At 42.2% G+C, this 22016-nt stretch overlaps 4 protein-coding genes across 4 annotated transcripts; 2 read left to right on the top strand and 2 right to left on the bottom strand.

Moving 5' to 3' along the window:
• The first annotated feature begins 267 nt into the window (after window positions 1-267).
• Window positions 268-5431, top strand: dhx34 (DEAH (Asp-Glu-Ala-His) box polypeptide 34). The gene is made up of 16 exons (XM_079553431.1): window positions 268-1077; window positions 1141-1452; window positions 1692-1946; window positions 2030-2132; window positions 2224-2441; window positions 2506-2680; window positions 2801-2994; window positions 3082-3183; window positions 3248-3511; window positions 3628-3801; window positions 3933-4051; window positions 4140-4224; window positions 4305-4568; window positions 4653-4835; window positions 5015-5159; window positions 5253-5431. Exons 1-16 carry the CDS (start codon window positions 388-390, stop codon window positions 5390-5392), a joined length of 3423 nt encoding a protein of 1140 aa, XP_079409557.1. The 5' UTR covers window positions 268-387; the 3' UTR covers window positions 5393-5431.
• Window positions 5432-5559: 128 nt separating this feature from the next.
• On the bottom strand, window positions 5560-12834 carry spred3 (sprouty related EVH1 domain containing 3). The gene is made up of 6 exons (XM_079553762.1): window positions 12519-12834; window positions 10689-10854; window positions 10414-10582; window positions 10255-10316; window positions 9518-9676; window positions 5560-9412 (listed from the first exon to the last, which is right to left on the bottom strand). The coding sequence occupies exons 1-6, from the start codon at window positions 12527-12529 to the stop codon at window positions 8411-8413; spliced, it is 1569 nt and encodes a 522-aa protein (XP_079409888.1). The 5' UTR covers window positions 12530-12834; the 3' UTR covers window positions 5560-8410.
• A 3796-nt stretch (window positions 12835-16630) lies between these two features.
• Window positions 16631-19580, bottom strand: psmd8 (proteasome 26S subunit, non-ATPase 8). Its single transcript, XM_079560689.1, has 7 exons — window positions 19430-19580; window positions 18996-19068; window positions 18684-18786; window positions 18447-18612; window positions 17245-17345; window positions 16976-17087; window positions 16631-16902 (listed from the first exon to the last, which is right to left on the bottom strand). The coding sequence occupies exons 1-7, from the start codon at window positions 19532-19534 to the stop codon at window positions 16765-16767; spliced, it is 798 nt and encodes a 265-aa protein (XP_079416815.1). The 5' UTR covers window positions 19535-19580; the 3' UTR covers window positions 16631-16764.
• A 60-nt stretch (window positions 19581-19640) lies between these two features.
• On the top strand, window positions 19641-21918 carry nup88 (nucleoporin 88; the record flags this gene model as incomplete). The annotated part of the gene is made up of 1 exon (XM_079560678.1): window positions 19641-21918. The coding sequence occupies one exon, from the start codon at window positions 19641-19643 to the stop codon at window positions 21795-21797; it is 2157 nt and encodes a 718-aa protein (XP_079416804.1). The 3' UTR covers window positions 21798-21918.
• Window positions 21919-22016: the final 98 nt, after the last annotated feature.

Below are 22016 nucleotides of genomic sequence, written 5' to 3'. Positions count from 1 at the left end.
TAGTAAATATTTTTAAATAAAATATTTGGATATACAATGGCTATGTTTTCTTCCTTTTTTGTAGCATGTAGTCATAGATCTGTGTCTGTACTTGAACTATACCATGAACTATACGTATTAGTATATTTCAAATCCGAAGTATTTATTCATTTTTAACCGGCTCATTTTTGTGTGGAGTGGGGTCAAGTACGTTTTCTAACATCCCTCCAGATTCTGGCCGGACATTATTTCGGACGGACCGGAAGTGGTCCGGTCATGTTTTTGTTCCGCTCAATAACGAGAGTGATACACCTATGAGAGTGATCTACGCCTGATTTACCAGATACCCCGGCGTTATTCTGTGCAAAACTTTGAGTGCTGGTTATTACGACATTACACCGCAGAGCTATGGCTTCAGGCCGCGGGAGAGACAGTCGCAGTTGGGACTGGGACGATCCGAGGTGTCGAGCAGAGTTGGATGAGATCTTCTTCAGAAAAAATGACTACATTCAGACAGGCACTCCCGAACATAAGGAGTTTTGGGCTTTCTTTGAGCGTTTCCAGAGGTTCAAATTTAAGAGAGAGATGTCAGGATATGACCCAACAGAAGAAGAAATGACCAATAAGAAAAGTAAACAGTCCGGTGTCATGGACTTGGGGCTTCCTAAAGACTACGATGCTCGGTACAGAATCAATGTGTCTGTGTGCACCAAAGACATCGAGGAGCGTCTAGGGAAGTCACATAAAGGCAGTCGGTCTTCGGGGTCAGGTCGCCAAGAAATTGCTGACTGTCGTCTTTCATATCTACATTTTCTGGACTTCACGCAGAAACAGAGCTTTAGTAAACTCTCCAAACTGCGACGAGAACAGAAGAACTTGCCCATTTTTCAGTATAGGGACCGAATAATAGAGCTGGTGAGGCGGCACCCTGTGGTTGTGGTCGCGGGAGACACAGGCTGTGGAAAGTCGACCCAGGTCCCTCAGTATCTCCTCTCGGCAGGCTTCACCCAGGTAGCCTGCACTCAGCCTCGAAGAATAGCCTGCATATCTCTAGCTAAGAGGGTCAGCTTTGAGAGTCTGAACCAGTATGGCTCAAAGGTATGTGCTTATTAACTTGTCCCTTCTGTTGCAAACTGACTCATTATCTGCTCTTGCTTGCAGGTAGGCTTCCAGATACGCTTTGAGACAACTCGGACCAAAGCCACCAAGCTGATTTTCCTTACTGAGGGGCTGCTGCTACGCCAGATTCAACAGGACAGAGAGCTGTCCCAGTACCAGGTCCTGATCGTAGACGAGGTCCATGAGAGACATCTTCACTGTGATTTTCTGCTTGGAGTTCTGCGCTCTCTTTTGGAAAATCGTCCTGACCTACGTCTCATCCTCATGTCAGCGACGATCAATATTAAACTTTTCTCTAACTATTTCAACAGTGCTCCTGTGCTGCAGGTGCCAGGACGATTATTCCCCATACAGGTGAAGTATTCAATTCATTAATAAAATATGGCATAATTTAGTCGAGTGTAGAAAGTACTTTTTAGACTTCGAAGCCTTTGCTCTTGAAGTGTGTCTGGGGTGCTATTAGATTATTTATACTGCTGAATGGATATGATTGACTTGGCCACTCAAGTCACAGGATGCTATGTTCAAGTAAAAGTTTAAAATGTAAACTAGGTATGAAAATATATCATGATCCATTTTTTTCCTTTTTATAGGTGACATACAGACCCATTCCACCAGAAGAGCAGGCGTCCCGTTCTGAGAAACTTGACCCCCGACCCTATCTACGCATCCTACAGGGTATTGACCACCAATACCCACCAGAAGAACGCGGAGACCTCCTCATCTTTCTCAGTGGGGTAACTGAGATTTCAACAATCCAAGAGGCTTGTCAGATTTATGCCACACACACGCGCCGATGGATCATTTTACCGTTGCACAGCACTCTGTCTCTGGTCCAGCAGGATAAGGTAATTCCTATTGAGGCGTTTATACACAGTCTTCTGCCTTCACCTATTGAAGTGATGGGAGTGTAAACTTTGTCGTTTTATAGGTGTTTGACATTTCTCCTCCCGGGGTCAGAAAGTGCATAATTTCTACAAACATAGCAGAGACCTCAGTTACAATAGATGGAGTTCGATTTGTTGTAGACTCGGGTAACAACTTAATTTTTTTTTTATCTGAGTGGATAGGCCAATTTTTTGTTTTCAACACAAAGAGTTTAAAAATATGTTCTTGTTTTTACAGGAAAAGTAAAAGAAATGAGTTATGATCCTAAAGCCAAAATGCAACGTTTGCAGGAATTTTGGATCAGTAGAGCCAGCTCTGAACAAAGAAAAGGCCGAGCTGGCCGTACGGGCCCCGGTGTATGTTATCGCCTGTATGCTGAATCAGATTATGATGCCTTCGCTCCATATCCTGTACCAGAAATCCACAGGGTGGCTTTAGACTCATTAGTTCTTCAGGTAAGTAGAAGTACACTGACAATAACCTAAATCAAAGTAACTTGTATATTATTTTTCACCACAGATGAAAAGTATGGGTCTTGGTGATCCACTCAGCTTTGTCTTTATTGATCCTCCTCCTGCGGCTAGCATTCAGACTGCAGTAACCTACCTCAGAGACCAGGGTGCTCTTGATAGCCGAGGTGAACTAACCACTATTGGGACACTACTGGCACAACTTCCAGTCGATGTGGTTATAGGTGAGACTTTCTGCCTTTGTTAAAAATAGTTTCCTGTTTAAAATATGAAGGTTATTTAAAGGTTATTATTATGTCATAAGAAAACTACTTCTTCTAAAGTATGTGCGTGGGTGTTTTCAGGTAAGATGTTGGTGTTGGGCTCTGTTTTTAACCTCATTGAGCCCGTGCTGACCATCGCAGCAGCTCTCAGTGTCCAGTCACCGTTTCTGCGCAGTTCGCAGCAAAACCCAGACTGTGCAACCGCTTGCCAGCCCCTGCACAGCAACCACGGAGATCCTTTTACCTTGCTTAACACCTTCAGTACTTGGGTGCAGGTAAACTACAATAGCCAATGGCAGTAATATCATTGTTTGTTTGTTTTTTTTAAGCCTAAAACATAACACACATTTTTTCTTTTACAGGTGAAGGGAGAGCGAGGAGGGGGCTCTCGAAAGTGGTGTCGTAGAAGAGGTCTAGAGGAACAGCGGCTTTACGAGATGGTCAACCTACGCAGGCAGTTCAAGGCAAGTGACTGTTTATTATTTTTCTTGTTCATTTTAAATATAATTATAATTGTTTCTTTTACAGGATTTGTTGAAAAGTCAAGGTCTACTGGAATCTGAGGACAAAGACATTGCTCCCTCTTGTGGCGACCGCGGGCAGCGCATGCAGCGGCTGTCAGAGAGGAGGAAGCTGCATCAGTTGAAGAGAGACCACGAGCATCAAGAGAGCAGTAAACGTAAAGTCCTGAGGCTAGAGGAGGGACAAGAGGATTCTTCAGGATCCGAGACTGAGGAAAGAGGGAGAAGAAAGAAGGACAAAGAGAGAGCAGGCCAAGACATGGACATACAGGTCAAATGTTTTTTTTTACATTTACATTACAGTATGCATCAAACCTCTTTGAGATTTGAATCTTCTAATCTTCTGAAATAGTGTAACAGCTGTTTCTGTTTCCTCTGCACCATTAGGAAGTGAAGTTCAAGTTGCGTCACAATGTTTCTGAGCTGCAGGAGGCAGCGAGTGCCTGTCAGGACCTGTCGTCCAGACAACAGGCTCTACTTAAACTATTGGTCTGCCGAGGCCTGTATCCTCAACTGGCTTTACCAGATGAGCACAACACAGCGCGGAAGGACTCTGACCAGGTTGGCTCTTAATTAATTGATTAATTTGAATTCATTATATTCATTTCTAAATAGATCTATGATTCTGATATGTTTTCATATTGTGTTACCAAAATGTAGCCTATTTCTTTATAATTATTATAATTATTCAGGTGTTTCACACAAAGAATAAGCAGGGAGTAGTGATCCACCCTACCAGTGTTTTTGCCAGTGATCCAGAGGTGTTGCATGTTCCTGAAGATGATGGCAGAGAGGGTAATACAGACATCATGTAATGAGCAACAAGACTATCTTTTGAAGTTCACTTATCCATTTCTTCTGCTTGTGTTTTTCACGCTAGCTGGAAAAAAGGGCAGCAGTAAGCATCAGCTACTCGCTTTTGTCACTCTGCTGGAGACTAATAAACCCTATCTGACAAACTGTGTTCGAGTTCCAGCATTACAGGTACTCCACCTACAAAACACAACAGCCACATAAATGTGAATAAATACAGCATGACATTTCTTTGTGCATTGTCCCACAAGGCATTGCTGCTTGTGGCCAATGTGGTGGACAGTAATGCGGACTGCAGCCGTCTTGTGGTGGACGGCTGGCTGGAGCTGGAGTTCAAAATACCAGAGGAAGCCCTGAGGGTTCTGTCCACAGCTCTGTCCCTCAGAGGGGAGTGGGAGCGCCTCCTTCAGCACCAGCTGGGACAGGGGCCAACTGCAGATTCATCTACAAAGAAGATCCGAAAAGCTTTAGAAAAATTAAGTGATGGCCTGGTTCGGTTTCTGCTTTATACTGAGGTGGAAATGTTTAATCTATTTTTATGATGTAAGAAATGTAGTTGTGACATTTTCCATTTCTAAGAGACTCCTTGGCTTCCATAGGTCAGCTACAGCATGCGTCGACTAACAGCTCTACAAACTCAGAACCTGTATATAGGCCCACAGTCTGAGGAGGAGGCCAAATGTTCTGTGGAAAACCCCCTGTTTCCAGGAGTTGAGGCCAAACCAGATCCCATTAAAGGAGGCCTGTGTGTCACCAGTTTCTTCAACTACAACTGTCTGTCTGTAAGTCACTGTCAGAGTAAAGCAAAACAAAACCCGAAAGTATTAAAATACTTAGTAACCAAGTGTTTAAGCTATATATAACTCCAGGTCCATTTAGATTAGTGGAAATCACAAAAATACACGGAATGTGTAAAGTAAATAAACATCAAGAATGAAATGCCCCATGTCTTGATTTGCAGGACTCCAGAGATCTGTACAGTGAATGTCTGCGCTCTTTTTGGACCTGTCCAAACTGTGACCTCTACATGCCTCTTACTCCCCTGGAGCGAATGCAGCATGAGGCCACCTGCAGGCCACCAGGCGAACAGCAGCAGTCAGAGGAAGGTCAGTGTTTTGTTTTTGTTTTGGATTCTATTGCTTTCCCCATGATTTTAACATAATAAAGGCATACTAACTGTTTTGTGCTTATGCTTTCAGAATCTGTGAGTGAAAAAACAACCTCATCCATGTCCAGTTTGACAAGGGTTTACCACTGTGACGTATGTGACAAAGATCTTACTCTAACTTCAACAGAGATACTGAAACACAAGCGACAGCACTTGTATTCTGCCAAGTAAACTGTGTGACGCCTAGTTACTAATCAGAGTATTGACTTGTTGGATTAACATATTAAATATATTTTCTTACACTATGTATGTTCATCATTGTTTGAGTGAAGGCAGGAGAAGACACTTGTTTAAAATATAGAGTGAGGGTTTAATAATGATACAAACCCACGATATGTAACACCTCAAAGCAGCACATTGGCACAAAGTCAGAAGTAAGACAGCACGGAAGATAAAAACCGGTCTCAAAAAAATAAAGAATTAGAATAAATATCTCAAAAAATAAATAAACAGGTAATATTTCAATAATTACTTTTGAAACATAAATACATACAATTAAAAAATATGCACATCTGCAAAAATCAACAACCCAAAATCTGAAGGGTACTTAATACAGAGTTACTTAGAAATAATAAATTATTGATCAGTCAAATCAAAAGGCACATTTATTAAGATGTAAGAATGGGGCCAGCAGGTGTGATCGCATGACTGTCAGTACTGTCCTCTAACACAGATTAGTATGAACCAGAAGTAGCAAAACTGTGTGCAATGGCTTTACTAGTTGTGTGTCTGCACCATTGAGTGAACATGTGCATCAGTATGCAGTACTCGCACTGCAGAATCGTGGGGAGTGGGTGTGTGTGTGTGGGTGAGACGGGTAATTCAAGATCAGAAAATGGCAGTCTTGTGACCAACTGGGTTTGTGTTCCCCGCCATTTTGACGAGATTTCTTTCTTTACACTGGTGGCAGGTTGGCCTGGACTTGAACCGTGTCAGAGGTCAAGACCGCCTGCTGCCTGTTCCCTCACTTTAAGTCACTTTGGAGAAAAGTTTCTTGGCTAAAACTAAATGTAAATCTGGGGAAGCTTCTGAAAGGTTCATTCTGCCATTTCTAAAACATGATGCTGTGATAACCACTACTTCTCAGGCATACACACAGCTCTTACTTGAAAAAAAAAAAATGAATTGCCTCATATAACAATACTGATTGTGTTTACACTGATGTTCCACAAACAGCCTGTGCGTTTCTTGTTTTGAGATTTTAGCATTTTGCCATCAAAAATACCCTGTGTGTTTGCCAAATGTATAAAATGCAAGATTTTCAGAATGTATTTTTTCCCCCCCAAAATAAAACTGCATAGCGAAACACAACTTGGTGTCTAAAGACAGCCATGAAATAGATTCCTGATCCATTACATTCTTCCTTCATTTAATTTGTGTAACAACGGCTAGAATACTTTCCACCCGTATATATACAGGGCTATTCAATCATAGCTTTGATAGATTTAAGTGAATAAATCCATTTGTAAATCAATGAGGCTTTAAAAAAAAATACACTCTTAGAAATCCTGCATATCGTACTTTGAATAACTTTTTTTCTTGTTTTATACTTAAAGGTGCACTGTGCAGGATTTAATACAGTCTAGTGAGGATTTTTTAGTTTTTACAATATCTCTATAAAGACAACAACACAAATAAATAGCAAGACAATACAAAGAAAATAAATAAAAGCAAATGGAAAGCAGTTTTTAAGGGGGGAAACAACCTTTTAAATTCTTAAAAATCCTATACAATGCACCTTTATACATTCTAATAAAGCAAAGTACATAAACGTACAACAGCGATACCTCAATAAACAAAGCTGTAAACAGATAAAAGCCTTCCTCCCTTACACGCTGTTGTGGAGTGACTTGGGCAAGATAGACCAGTATCAATTTGGACTTCGCTGTACCATCTTGCAGATTACAGAAACATCTGCATGTGGTGCAAAATAGCAGCTCCACCACTGATAATTAAAGCAACATTCAATAAACATATTCCCTAACAAAGAGCTAGGTCCATCACTCCTTTTTGAGTTAATGTGTTTGCAGCATACATGTTCAAACTGATTGATCAATTTTGTATCACTATTTATTGTCCAACATGGTAATTTACTCTCTTTACTCTTAACTTTATTTTTTCTAGACATAATATAGGCCTACTATAAAGTTTTCCATTGTTCATTGTACTTTTGCTCGTGTCTACCTTAAAGGCTAAGACACATATACAGATTTGTCACCACAGGGTCCTGCTTCACTGGTCCTTGGGACTATATGACAGTTATATAGATTTGGTAGAATAAACGCAATCAGAGGCCTCTCACCGTAAGCACCTTAGCTGATTCAACAAGTATAGTGGTAAGATGTGATGTATTAATATTCTACAAATACATAGATAAAGGAAATAATCTATGTGACTTTAATGACTGACACATATTCTGTTTTTATGATTACAAAAATCTCCATTTTATGGTTACCAAGGACCACGATTAATAACATTTTGTCTTGGAGGTTGTCATTGCAACTTTACTTAATATTTCTCAGTCATATCTGAAAAGTGTTCTTTTGTGGTTATCTACAACTCAATCAAAAGACAACACTGAGGGGGCCTCGCCACATTTCACTTTACCTGGGGATGAGTACAATCTGAGGTAAAATCAGAGGTAAAGGGTGATATCTGCTTATCTGAGGGATAAACAGGCTAACACGAAACAGGTTACTTCTCCACCATGTTTTGAATGTGTGTGCCACTGGGGAATTCTGTCATTATGTGTAACATTTAATAAAATATACCAATTAAAATTATAACAATTATATATATAAACATCTTTAGTTTTTGTGTTTTTCTCTCTAAATAAAAAGAAACAAAAAGACATTTGAAACAGTGTACACTTCATCTTTGTCATTCTCTTACTGGTGTCTGAAGACTGCAAACTCTATGCAGGTCCACTATGAAGGCTCAAGATGACACCCACAGATCCTCTTGAGCACAATGCACCTTAAACTGGCATGGACCAGGAGGAAGGCCCCGGATTGCACAGACAAAGAGCCGGAATGCAGTGGAAGGCCACAGGGCTTTGGAGGGCCACCATTCAGAGGTCTGGATCTGCTGAGAACACTCCATGTGGTGCTTTCCTTAAAGGTGCTCTCTAGTCTCAACATCCAAAACCACATTTGGTCCGGGGAACCCCTCCCACCCCTGAGCCTGGCCTCATCGCACCGCTTTGTGCTTTCCTCCACAGCAGCCACACCTCTCTCCACAGCGCAAGCAGGCGCGCAAAGGCAGGTAGCAGCACATGCAGGGCACAAAGATTGACAGGGCAAGGAGGGCCAGCCAGCGCGCACAGCACAGAGGGTGCGGATGGCCCCCCAGTGAGTCATCACATGAACATGGCTCCCAAAACTCACCCTCAGAGTCCGACATGCAGTGGTAGAGCAGACTCTCTGCGCACCACACACAGGTCCACTGGCGCAGGCAGTGCAGGGCCGGGTCAGGGGCGTCTCTGCAGCGCCCCCTCCCATTCTCCGACGCGCTGAACACAGAACGGCAGTACACACAGCGAGACGAGCAAGATGAGGCCTGGGGACACGGGCTGTCATCATCTGGGGAAATTACTCCTGGGTCACCACTACTGCTAGCCCCTCCCCCTCTTTTACGAGTCCGTGATCTGGGTGTGGCCAGCGAGGTGTGGATGCAGCAAGGAGAAGGGGACCCTTTACCTGTGTCCTGGGGCGAGCCGCCGCCCGAGGACATCCCGGAGACAGCGTTGGACATGGACATGCAGGTGGGCGAGGATGACGACAGACGCTGGGCTGCTTTACTATCCAGACTCACCGTCACATCGCAGCCTGTTGTCCCCACACCTGCCAGCTCTTTCTCAAATCGCACCACGCACAGCTCCGACTTGTCCTGTAGACTCACCCCACTGCCCACAACTACACCTCCGGTCAGCCCCCCAACCATAGTCCTAGTAGCACCGGCTCGACGGTAGTCCTCATAGCCCCTGGAACCCCACAGGTCTTTGCAAGGGTCAACACTGCGTAGGTCCCCTTCCTCCAGTAGTGAAATTGTGGGAGACAGAGGGGACAAAGGTGATGATGCGGGAGGGCCTACAGGGGGGGTTGGAGGAGCCGGTGGAGGAGGGGGCGGAGCAGGGGGATTCAAAACAGCTGACATTTGTGAAAGCTGGTGCTGTCCGGGTCGCGTGTGGATCTGAGGAGAGGATAGAGAATGACAGAATGAGCCGAGAACAGTACGTACAGTGGCAGGGCGCGCACAACACAAACTTCCTTGATAATTCTTTTTTGTTATAATTACCTGAGCAGGAGTTTGAGTGGTGACAGCGTGACCAGAACCAAAGCCAAATTCCTCCGTTCGTACAAAACAGGTCGCGGACGATTCACTTGTGACGATGGTGATGGGTTTGGGAAGCATCTCTTTCCGACTGTTCGATGATGACTCACTTCCTGTATGGGACTAACAAAGGAGTCATGTCATTCCACAAACATCATCTGAAGTATCATAATGTAGACGGTTTATTTTATATTGCTGTGAGAGAATGGTTTACAAGCCAATTTGCAAAAATGATGAAAGAAACTCTAGTCTGTGATGCGCCATATGGGAGGAGAGCATGACTGATACAATGTTGTTTAGTGGGTTGAGTTGGACTGAGACGGTTGTCTTCATGGTGGAAGATAGAAGGTCAGGCTGGATTTCTTGAGATACGTAAGATATAAGATTGTTTACATCTTATCTGAATAAATAGCCTTCAGTACTTCAAAAGATCCTAATATCATGTAGTTGCAGTAACTTGAACCTGTTCTCAGGATCTCAACAAGCTCACAGACGAAATCCCAGAAAACATAGCCCTAATGCAGGTTCAGAAAATCAGTTTACTGGGAACACGCACATATGAAGACGAACGGCCGTCACTAAAGTTTGTTGTCCTCTAGGTGAATGGTTTGCACCCGGGAACAAGCATTTTAAAGAAATAATAATGATAGTGTGACAAATAAAAATGCTCCTATCACCAAGAAAACTGCTGAAATACTTACAGCTTGTCCATCATCTTCAGTGTCAGCCTCTTCCGGTGTGGAGGATGAGGGTGAGTCTGAGCCTTTTGAAAAGTGAATAAACTGGATTTAAGAACTGAATGATCCTTTGGGCTAAATGAGAGACTGCAGAAGGCACTATTGCAAAACACGTGTTATTACCTCTGTCAAGCTTGTCTATGACGGCCTGCAACCCCTTTTCAAAGGAGATTGCATCAGCAGGACTCTGGAAAGTGAGACCAAACTTGCGATCTTCTACTCTCCAGTGATGGAAGATGGGGTTGACCTTGTTGTACACCAAACCTCTTTGCACCGCACACTCCAACACCGGCTATAGACAGAGTAGACCCAAAACAAAACCACAGACTTGTGAGGACACCCTGCACCCCAACCAGCATGCTACAGGCTTCAGGTGGACCACACACGCACACACTCACTGCTCGATCTCGAAGCCGCTCTCCTCGTATGATGTACTCTCTTCGCCCTCTGCCTTCATGACTCCGCCCTTTACATATGACCACATGACTGAGGCCGCCACCTCCAAGGGGCACCCAACCGCCACTGGAGTCATCACGTGTCATGACCACTGCACGAACACGCACACTGTTGGGGAAGTCAAGAGAAAAGATGAAGAGTAGGCTGGAGTTAATAGATGTTTAAACCAGATACAAAACATTTAAATAACAAACAAACAAAAAGAGGACAAAAAGCCTTGATTGGAAAATACAAATAGCCTTGCCATTTGGTCTGTGTATGTCAACAGGTGTATGACAGGAACAATGAATTATTATTTTCTGAATACTTAGGATTTAAAGTGTTCAACTTTGCCTTAACCTACCCATTTGTTATGTCATTTACAACCCAAGCTAATTATCAGGGCCTGCTCACACACATGGAGTTGGACAATATAATGATCATATGCAACAATATCATATAATACATAGTTGCAGCATCTAAAGGAACAAACCCGTGACTGAGGGAGTTGCTATTTTACATGGATTTTATGTGAAAAATGTAAACACACAGCAGTTCAGACTAAGATTAAATAGGAAACTCGGTTTAAAAAAAAAGGAAGATGAACTGGATGAAAGAAAAAAGCAGCCCCGAGGAGGTAAGAATGACCAAACGGGAAGAGGGAGGAAGAATGAGTGCTTCCCACATAGATGTATGTATCAATGAACGCACCCATTCGCCATCAGAGGCCCGGCATTAAGAAAGCCTCCACTGCTTAGCCTGTCTGCGAGGATTACACTGACAGAACAAACACGAACACATAGCGACGTTTATATATCCTGTTGTTGTGTGTTTTTAGCTCAATTAAAACAGGGTTTATCACAATTCCAGGCGCAGCTTTGGTTTCCACCATAACGCCCTGCGCGCGCGCTCAACTCAGGCCTATATAACGCTAGGGTTTTTTTTTTTATGAATGGGACACGGACAGCCTGGCTTCGACATCGCCCAGCGCCGTACATATTTCGCTGGAAACGTTATAAGGTCTAAATAAAATCGCGTGTGAAAAAAGAGAGTATAGGAGAGAGGTTGGGAAGGAAACGAGAGATGGGGGAGGGGGCCATTAGAGAAGGGAAGGAGAGGAGGGGTGAGGAGGGAGCGCGAGAGGGAGAAAAAAAAAAAAAATCACATTTCATTCATAAAGTTTGGCTTTAAAAATCATAATGAAAGCCCGAAACACGTTGATAAAAATCTCAACGCATTCATCCTTCACCCGGTTTCACGAAGCCGAGTATTTTTAGACGCGAAACTGGCATCGCCATATTTTGTCTTTTTTCCCACTACATTTTTACACATTGGCTGATTTCGTGACTGTTTTTTTTTTTTTTTTCCTTCTTTTTTTTTTTTTTTTTAACCCTCTCTCTTTGCCATTTGCTTAAGCACGCAATGACTTTGGAGAAGAGACGCGCTTATGTGTGGCTTGTTTAACGTGACATCCAGTGCTGGTCTTTTTAGGACATTGTGAGCCAGTCGTCCAAAAGCAAAAGTCCACACGGCGCTGCGTTAACAATGATCACACACTGGCTCGGATCTGTGAGAAACGGGCTGTATAATGTTGGCTGAGGACTACGTAATGGTGTTTTTATCCTCGGCTGCCAGCTAAATTGAAGTGCACCGGTTGTGACAATACAGCCCCGTGCATGATGCTTGGTTTATTTGATATATGTCCACGGCGCTGCTGTTCGCTCGGTCAGTGTGACTGGATTGGTTGACAAATGTCTGATTACAATATTTGAAATGAAAATGTAAGGACTTACTCGCCCTCCATGGCTCGCTGTAGCCCGCCGCTTGCAGCAGCCCACTCCGGGGTCTCCTCTCCCTTTATATCCTCCTTTCAGGAAAGAGTCGCTCACATCCTCGCTTTTGGGGCCATCGTTTTGCTAATCTTCCACTGCCTTTCTCTGGTGCTCTGGCTCCTCTCTCTCCCCACCTTTATGTCGTTTCGGTGTATCAGGATAGGTTTGAGGTTGCAGCAGCCATTTTCCGCTGGCAGCATCCTCCCTCCCTTCCTGCCTCCCTCTTACTTCGAATCACTCCCTCGCTTCGCCTCTTCCCTTTCTCACTCTACCTGCCCTGTACCAACACATCCGCACTCAACGCTGACTGCATCGTGCCTCTCTCTATAGGGTGTTTCACTGGAGCCATGTGATTGCAAATGAGTGAAATGTAGCTCTGAGTTGCTGATAGACGCAGTGACGTGGGTGGTATGCATCAAGCTGGGTAAACCATCAATGACCTCCAGTGCATCCCGGCAATACGCGTGAAAAACTTAAACAAACCAGCCTGAATTGCTTCTCCGTTGTTTACATTGTACTCGGATAGTCCACTCCAGTACGGGCGACGCGGTGCCATCGTTCTGGCGCGTGCAGTAAACTTCAGCACCATGGACAGCGCAAGTACGAAGTTTTTTTGTTTTTTTTTTCAATCCACGCAGTAACTGTGATACGTTCTTTCCCCTCATTCATTCAGGCTACACAGCGTTACAGAGCAAAGCATCAACGACAATTCTTCAAGAGCTTCAGGCCAGGGACCGTGGCTCTGGCAACAATTTGTAAGTGGATATTTGTCTCTCAATCAAGGAATCAGCTCCAACTATAGGAGTCTCCAACCTGGCGCGGGACTGGCCTTCCAGGTGCATCAGCCACCCAGCCTTTTCGAAGTGTGCCTCCTAAAAGGTAGGTACTTATATAAACTTGTAAAATAAGTTTGCATAAGATTGATGAGTCAAATTGAAGTCAAATTCACTGTCTTGGTGAAAATGTTGAAATCAAACCTCAAAACAATTAATTTGGATCATTTCAGTTAAAATGGCACATTTCAGGGTGAAAACTAGAAAACATATAATACAACTTACTTTCTGCTTTTATTTATTTATTTATATAGTGTTCTATTCTTGCTGTAATAGAATATATGATATAACACGGTGACCACAAAGAAATATTTCTTAAAAAAAGATCAAATAACTATATTTTTACACCATTAATAAGGGTAAGGTATGGAGTAATAAGGGTATGTTATGTTTTGCCACAACATTGTTGTGAACGGCTCTAAAATGCTAAAGAACAAGTTGATACAGTTGTGATAGCTTCATTGTTTTTTCTTGTGTTTTATTTTGCTTGAAATCTGAACCAAAAGAAAAAACAACCACCTGTTGACAACTCTTTAAAAAAAACGGAGGTGTATTAGTTTGTTTTCTTCAGCTTTGATGAGTTTGTTTGACGTTTGCATTTCTCCCCTGTTTACATTATTTAATAATGCAGTCTAGAGAGTCCTATGGGTATGAAACGATTCAGGCTGAGACGTATAAAACTATTTGTCTTCCAGGAAACATGGTACAGTCCTCCCCCGTAAAAACAAATTACTAACACATAATTCTCCTGTGTTCTGGAGCATAAGCACACCTGGTCCATGGTATTTTATCTATTTTTATGTTTAAACTGATGTTTAAAGGGACACTGCGTAACATTTTGGACTATACTGTTGCCATGAGTAAAAAACATGCTCCTAATGACCAGCTTGTCACATTACTGCAGTGGGTAATCAAAACATGGATTTGGATGTAAACTTAATCTATTTAAATCTCAAATTCTGCTGACTTTAGTCGACATGTCCATGCAGACGAGCTGGAGACGTACCCACTCCTGCTACAGATACAGTCAAGTCTTAGGAGAGCTCAGTCGCTCACAGCAAAAGCACATGTTTGTCTGTACATTTATGAGGAATTTATTAATGATGAAAATATCTGTCATAAAATAAATGCTTGTATTTAAATTTTATTTATAGGGTAAAATTCTACACGGTGTGGCTTTAAACTATAGAGGAGTGCACTGTGGGAGAATTATCAATGTATAATGAATAATAACAAAAAAATCATGTGAATAAAACTAAAATAATTATCACCCTTTATGTCTTGTCAACAAAATGCCTCCTTTGGGAGTGTTTAGTGCATATGTTGCATTTCAATGTTTTACACGACCATAACATTTTCAAACATTGATGGACTTTTGTTTTGTGACCCTTTAGATGGCCTTCTGTTGTCAAAAATAAAACTTTTTTTTTTAATAAAATGAAATCATTTTCTTATGTGTCTTTTTTTTTTTAACTATGGCTTTACTACGACATTTTTTATTTTTGTGAAACGTCTGTTTGTTTAGTTGTGCCCATAGACTTCCATGATAAGGAGGAACCCTTAATTTTCCCATTTTCTAACAGGAACATTTCTAAATATTGTCCCTGAATGCAACTTTTTTTATGATCAGCTGAGCTTCCCACACATTTCCCACGGTCTCCAAACACACACACCCATGCACTCACAGTAGGTCATTGAGTACATGAGGGTAGTGGTACCAATTAAATGTATAAGAATTCATTGAATATATGAGAGATTCAGTCAAAGTGGCTTGTAATCTCCACATTTTTACCCAAAAAAAATGAGAATGTTCATTTTTATTGCTTGAAAATCATTTTGTTCCCTGTTGTGTTGTTTTTTCTAGCTTGTTTTACAAATATGTTGTCTTTACATGAGGAGATTGGAGCCTGTTGGTCATCCACCCACAGATACACTCCTATATTTTTTCATGCCAATCATTCAGACTCAGAGAAACTCAATGACAGCACATCAAAACCATTTTAGAGGAAAAACAACAAAAAACAGATCTCGAGACATGAATTGTCCAATGCTGCCTGTTTGTGGTAAAGGGCTGTAATATAGGGCACAGAAGGGGGAAAAAGTGGCAAAAATGGACAATTACTGGTATTACATTAAAGGCACACTGCGTAACATTTTGGACTGTACAGTTGCCATCAGAACAAAACTCCTAATGACCAGCTCAACACAGAAAATGCTATTTCTGCAGTGAGTAATCAAAGAATAGATTTGGATAAGGACCTAACCTGTATAAATCTCAAATTCTGCTGCCTTTAGTCACATCTCCATGGAGACGAGCTGGAGACGTACCCACTTCGGGTTTTTTTACATTTATGAGATAAACATTGTTTTTCAATGATGAAAATATCTGTCATATAATAAATGCTTGTATTTCAGTTTTATTTATTGTGTTAGATTCTACGTGGTGTGGCTTTTTAAAGTAAGGGGTTTGAAGCATGAAATATGGAAATTGCAGGGGAAAGGATTTTGACCTTCATCTAGAGAGGGAAGGTCAAAATCTGAAATAATAATGTAAGTCAATGGATACATATGCTGTATGGGTCTACAATAGAGGCTGGGGGTCAGGGGTTAAAAGCGGGCAGAATACTTTTTTTCAAATATTTTAAGGGTTTAGATGATAAAAATGGGAAATCGCACATGATTTAGAGATGGGATGTAAAAAAAATACATATATATATATATATCACAGTCACTTGACTTTTTTGGACACCATTTTGAGGACTTTGCACCTTTCAAAAGAATACATGGTTTTGCATCAAGACGGCCAGCGTCACAACCCACTGAATAGGGATGACATACTGGATGAAAAGACGTTGCATCTATAGATCTAGATATGACTTTGTCTTTTGTTTACTTCGACTCTCATGCCAAAATGCCAGGTGTGACACGACAGTTCACCAATATGTCAGCCTTTTCAACTTAATTAGCTTGCCAAGTTTCATTTTTTTTAAATTATTCATTTGTTTTAAAATGTTGCACATCAAGTTTTTTTGACCAAGGCCCATTGAACTGGAAATTATGCAGAAAAAGGTTTTCATTCAAAAAGTTTATTTAGGTTAGGTTGGGATTACAAAGAAGAAAAAAAAGAACTGCTATCGGGGCACAATTCACTGGTAATTGCTTTTCTTTCCCCGAGGATAAAAGGTTTGCAGTAAAAATATCTGTTGTTTTGTTTAATCTCCTTGGAAAATTGGAGACTTTATTCCAATCACTGTGTTGAAGTACTGTATGCTATTGAACAGACACTGTTTCTATCTATGAATTTAAGTCAATGGGAATACCAACATTTATATCCAGTGAATATATTAGATGAGAAATTAAAGTATTAACACAGATTACACGATCATTTCAAGCTGCCTTGCGTATTCGATGACCTGCTGTGCAAGTTCTGTAGAAGGAATGGTCACCTCTTCTGTGCGCTGCTGTTGACTTGTAAAAGAGTAACATCCATCAGTGCTCAAGGTCCATTTCCTCTGTAATACAAAGAGTATTATAATACTTTCAAAACAAATTACATTTCAGTCGGAAAAAAAAGATCATTCATACCTTCTTGGCATATTCTGTCATCTTTTTAGGAGAACTAAAGAAAAGCACTCGTGTGGCTTCATTGAACTGGATTTGTTCATATGCCTTCTCTATGCAACCAGCAATTTCATCCCTGAAATATATACAAGAACACACCGGTCTCTTAAAGCTACTTATGATAAATCCTCAACTTCAGGAAAACACTCATGTGACTATTGCAATTAGGCAATAAACTATAACAAAAAAGACAACAATATGTAATTCAATTGGAGTACCAAAATGGCCCTTACCGGATAGTGTCAAGGAGAATATCAATAAAGAAGGTGTAGCTCTCAGCAGGTATGTTGCCTTTTGCAAGAAATACCTTGTTGTAGCTTCCTTCCATCAGGTACTAAACAAAAGAACAACATCAGTTCAGGCAACTAGTACTAACATATGTTTGTTAAAGGAATAGGCCACCGTTTTTACATACTAAGATATGTTCTTACCTAACCTTAGCCGAGTTAATATATACCCGTCTGGTCTTTGTCCGTGCGCTCTGTCACGCAAACGGAGCACATACGCAGCCTCTCCCACATGTCATATAGCTCCAAAAAAGCTCACGATAGAAGCTACCAAGCTCTTCCACGAGTTCCCTATTTAAATAAAGTTACGTGAAGTGTTTTCATGCGAAGTATATTTACACAGAAATGTAACATGTCGATTTTATAAGCAGATAAAAAGGGGGACTATATTGTGAGGCGTAATGATACGAGGAGCACAGCGTCCGCGCAGTAACTCCTAAAGACTTCCCCCGCTCACTTCCGTCAATAGAAGCTGCGTGACTTGTAGAGAGCTAACAGAGAACAGTTGAAGAAGCGTGGATAACTTGTGAACAATGCCTTTTCCGTGCATCGTGCCGGGCTGTGATAACAAGCAGAAACTATATAGTGTAGTAATGTTTCACAGATTTCCAACTCACCCCGGACGACGACACAGGACTCAGGACCTCTACCATGAGGTAGGAATGCGAGAGCACTTTCCGAAAATACATTTTCTGCTTGTTGTAAAAGGCTCTCTACAAGTCACGCAGCTTCTATTGACGGAAGTGAGCGGGGGAAGTCTTTAGGAGTTACTGCGCGGACGTTGTGCTCCTGTATCATTACGCCTCTTTTTATAGTACCCCTTTTTATCTGCTTATGAAATCGACATGTTACATTTCTGTGTAAATATACTTCGCATGAAAACACTTCACGTAACTTTATTTAAATAGGCAACACGTGGGAGAGCTTGGTAGCTTCTATCGTGAGCATTTTTGGAGCTATATGACATGTGGGAGAGGCTGCGTATGTGCTCCGTTTGCGTGACAGAGCGCACGGACAAAGACCAGACGGTTATATATATACTTGTCTAAGGTTAGGTAAGAACATATCACAGTATGTAAAAACGGTGGCCTATTCCTTTAAGGGAGTACTGTTATACATTATATCTGTACAAAGAAAATAGTTCCAACCTGCTCTAAAGACACTGGGTGCCTGATGTACACATTTGTCTGGATATCTTTGGCACTTAGTCTCTCAAGTTCTGTATGAAACTCAGAGACTCGATTCTGTGATAGCAGGAAGAGCAGGTTCAACCCAAGCAACTGGTGCATGTAGGCCGCCTCAGGTAGTTCATCCCTGGAAAACAATGGGTGTTAGTCAGTAATAACCCCTAACAAAATCAAAAAGTGCACTGGGAGAAAAATTACTTGTAGTCAAAGTAGTAACATTTTATCTGTGCCATATATCTTTCAAAAGAGGGAATGTCCTTCTTGAGGATACTCCACAAAGCTCCGATCTCCAGGACATCGCCTGCAACACATCAGTAAATAGTAACTTTCACAGCTTTGATACAAGTTGTAGTAACACAACACAGCACACAACTTTATTAAATAGATCAAAAATAGTTCTTTTGTGGGTCAAAACAATGTTTACAAACAGGGCATTGCTTCTGTAAAAAAGACTTGCACTGTAAATAATCTGTCATTTAAATAAGCATCCAGTGAAAAAACGCTACTTACGGGCCAATATGAGCTGTTGTTTGGCGAGTGAAGACCCGGTTGTTGGGAGAAAGTTAAGTTCGAGTAATGAAACCTGTAGAATACAGTATAAAGTAAGTAAGTTCAATGTACGTAATCCACATAGCTGACATCAACATTAAAATGCAACACCATCTTCATCTTCCTATTATAACAACAACATAACACAAGAGTAGTAGTTTAAACTTGTGGTGACGTGTCGGTGTGTAGGAGAGTATGTGCCATTCAAATAATCAAACAAAAACACAGAGAACAATAATGTTTGGTGGCATATTTTATTATGAAAACATGTTAGCTTAATTAGCAGAGGTTAGCTTCCTTAGCTATTTCAGTTACCACAGATGACCAGATTTACATAAAACTGTATCTGTTAAGCAGTGTAGAAATATAGGCAGAAGACGGCAAGGCATTTTTACCTTCAGTTTGCTCAAAAGGTCTCCGCATTTACTCAGATTTGGGTTTTTCTTGTTCCATTCCGTTTTAAGCGTCTCATACAGTCCCGCAGTCTCTTTCAGCGCCATAGTGATTCTGCAAAATGCACGGCACCGGGCAACGGAATACGTTAAAGGACTGTCGTAAACTCTCGCGTTACCATGAACTGTTTTCGCGTCGGACTGGCAGTTCAAGATGGCGGCAACCAACACCGAACAGTGGCGAACTGATTTGCCAGACCATGCAATATTTACCAAAATCCGTGAAAATCTCCAGGGAGAGCCTTACGGAATCGAGAGAGGTGTAGCCAAAAATCTCGTTTTTTGTGTGGGAGGGGACCTTTTTCTCTGGGATGAAGCATCGCGCGCCTTTTACACGACTAATCTGCGACAGTTAAACGTGTCTCAGGAAGATCCCGGCAACGGAAAGTATCAGACCCTCATGTGCATTAATCCTCCGTTTTTTGAGGTAAGCCAAGTGCTACTGAGTCCAACTCGACATCATGCAGCACTTATCGGCAAGCGAGGTGTCTGTGTGCTGGAGCTGCCCCAGCGTTGGGGTAAAAAGTCCGAGTTTGAGGGCGGAAAGAGCGAAATCAATTGCAGAACCATCCCAGTGGCGGAACGTTTCTTCACCAGTTCGCCCTCCGTGACTCTACGGCAGGCTGCCTGGTTCCCCTCCGAGACAGGAGAGCCCCACTTGGTGTTCCTCACATCGGACAACACAATCAGGTTTTACAGTTTGAAGTCGCCCCAGACCCCAGCTAAAATCCTATCACTTTCACAGTCCGAAGATGACAGCTCAACTCATCAACCAGCACGTTCCTTTGCTGCCTCTCTTGGAGAAATTGCAGTGGCGTTTGACTTCGGACCAGTTTGCTCTGCTCCCAGAAAACTGGCTGCACATCTCTCCAAAGAACACGTTCTTTACCCCCTGTACATCCTCTACGAAAACGGGGAGACATATTTGAGCTACACAAGCCAGAGCAACGGAATCACTTTGAGCAAGCCAGTTGGACCTCTCCCTATGTACCCTGCTGCGGAGGACAACTACGGGTACGACGCCTGTTCCATCCTCTGTCTCCCATGTGAGCCCAGCATCCTGATCATTGCCACGGAAACAGGCACTCTGTATCATTGTGTTGTGCTGGAGTCTGAAGAGGAGGAAGAATCGGTTGAAAAGTGGATTGCGAGCTCAGATGCAGTGCCAGCCCTCTACGTGTTTGAGTGTGTGGAGTTGGAGCTCACTCTTAAAGTGGCTACTGGAGAGGATGAAGAGCACCAGGAGTTTGACTTCACTTGTCTCATTCAACTGCACAGAGATCCGTTGTGCCAGCATAGATATCACTGCACCCATGAGGCAGGAGTGCACAGTGTAGGCCTCATCTGGATAAATAAGTTGCAAAAGTTTCTTCATTCGGGCGAAGAGGACAAGGACAGTCTTCAAGAGCTGGCGGCTGAGAAGCGCTGCATTGTGGAGCACATCCTTTGTACAAAACCTCTACCGACAAGTGAGTCAGCCCCAGTGCGTGGCTTTGTGATTTTGTCAGATCTTTCTCTGGGGGCTACGATGATCTGCATCACCAACAGCTTTGAGTGCATCCTGTTGCCCCTACTGAGTTCCATCCGCCCTCCTTCTCCTCCCCTGCTTTGCTCCCATCCTGGGCCAGGCTTGGGCAGCTCACCTCTGCGCACCATTGCGGATGATTCCTTTGAGCAGCATATTCGTAATATATTGATGCGCAGCTCAACCAATCCTATTGTTCTGAAAGCTGGGGATAAAGACACACCACCCCCCCCTGAGGAGTGCCTGCAACTCCTCAGCAGAGCTACACAAGTGTTCAGGGAGGAATACATCTTAAAACAGGACATGGCCCGTGAAGAGTTGCAAAAGAGGGTAAAGCTGCTCAGAGGTCAGAAGAACAAGCAGTTGGAAGAACTAGCTCTGTGCAGAGAGGAGAAGAAGAGTCTAACGGAGGCAGCAGAGCGGTTGGCTGATAAGTACGAGGATGCAAAGTATCGGCAGGAGACTATTACAAACCGTGTTAAAAAGGTGCTTGGTAGCCTTCAAAACCAACTTCCAATTTTGTCAAGCAGTGAAAAGGACATGAAAAAAGAGCTCCAGTCCATTAACGATCAACTAAAAAACCTAGATAACAGCATCAAGCAGGTGAACATGAAGATGGAGTACCAAAAGACACAACTTGGCAAAGACCAGGCAGCAGAGAAGACCCCAGTGCAGCTGAATGCCCAACAGAAGAAAGTTGTGCAGGATGTTCTCAGAGAACAGGCACAGCAGATAGGAGACATAATGAAGCAGATCAAGGACATTAAAAATCATTTCAATTTCTAAGCACTATATCTGTCACGCTTTATGAATAATTACTTTTTTCAGCAAGAAGTTTGAAGTAGATTTCTTTTGTCAACCTTTGTTTTTCATTGCTATTGTAACAATGTGGCATAACATCTGAAACATTATTAAACATTTAAATGTTTCTTGTTTTATATAAATAAATTTCACAGAGAACATCAGTGTGTATTTATTATAAAAACAGGTGTGGTTCTACGACAA

The sequence above is a fragment of the Gobius niger genome (assembly GCF_951799975.1).
Source record: "Gobius niger genome assembly, chromosome: 1".
Taxonomy (NCBI): domain Eukaryota; kingdom Metazoa; phylum Chordata; class Actinopteri; order Gobiiformes; family Gobiidae; genus Gobius; species Gobius niger.
This window is presented reverse-complemented; position numbering and strand designations above follow the sequence as displayed.

What these genes read in the sequence shown, in the direction of transcription:
- dhx34 (XM_079553431.1), top strand. Translation starts at nt 388, where the DNA reads ATGGCTTCAGGCCGCGGGAGAGACAGTCGCAGTTGGGACTGGGACGAT. An exon ending in CGCGGAAGGACTCTGACCAG is followed by an intron (nt 3,802 to 3,932) that starts GTTGGCTCTTAA and finishes ATAATTATTCAG; the next exon opens with GTGTTTCACACAAAGAATAA. An exon ending in ACAGCAGCAGTCAGAGGAAG is followed by an intron (nt 5,160 to 5,252) that starts GTCAGTGTTTTG and finishes TTATGCTTTCAG; the next exon opens with AATCTGTGAGTGAAAAAACA.
- spred3 (XM_079553762.1), bottom strand. An exon ending in AGCGGCTTCGAGATCGAGCA is followed by an intron (nt 10,583 to 10,688) that starts GTGAGTGTGTGC and finishes CTCTGTCTATAG; the next exon opens with CCGGTGTTGGAGTGTGCGGT. An exon ending in CATAGACAAGCTTGACAGAG is followed by an intron (nt 10,317 to 10,413) that starts GTAATAACACGT and finishes ACTTTTCAAAAG; the next exon opens with GCTCAGACTCACCCTCATCC.
- psmd8 (XM_079560689.1), bottom strand. Translation starts at nt 19,534, where the DNA reads ATGGCGCTGAAAGAGACTGCGGGACTGTATGAGACGCTTAAAACGGAA. An exon ending in ACCCAGTGTCTTTAGAGCAG is followed by an intron (nt 17,346 to 18,446) that starts GTTGGAACTATT and finishes TCTTTTGTTTAG; the next exon opens with TACCTGATGGAAGGAAGCTA. An exon ending in TGACAGAATATGCCAAGAAG is followed by an intron (nt 16,903 to 16,975) that starts GTATGAATGATC and finishes TTTGTATTACAG; the next exon opens with AGGAAATGGACCTTGAGCAC.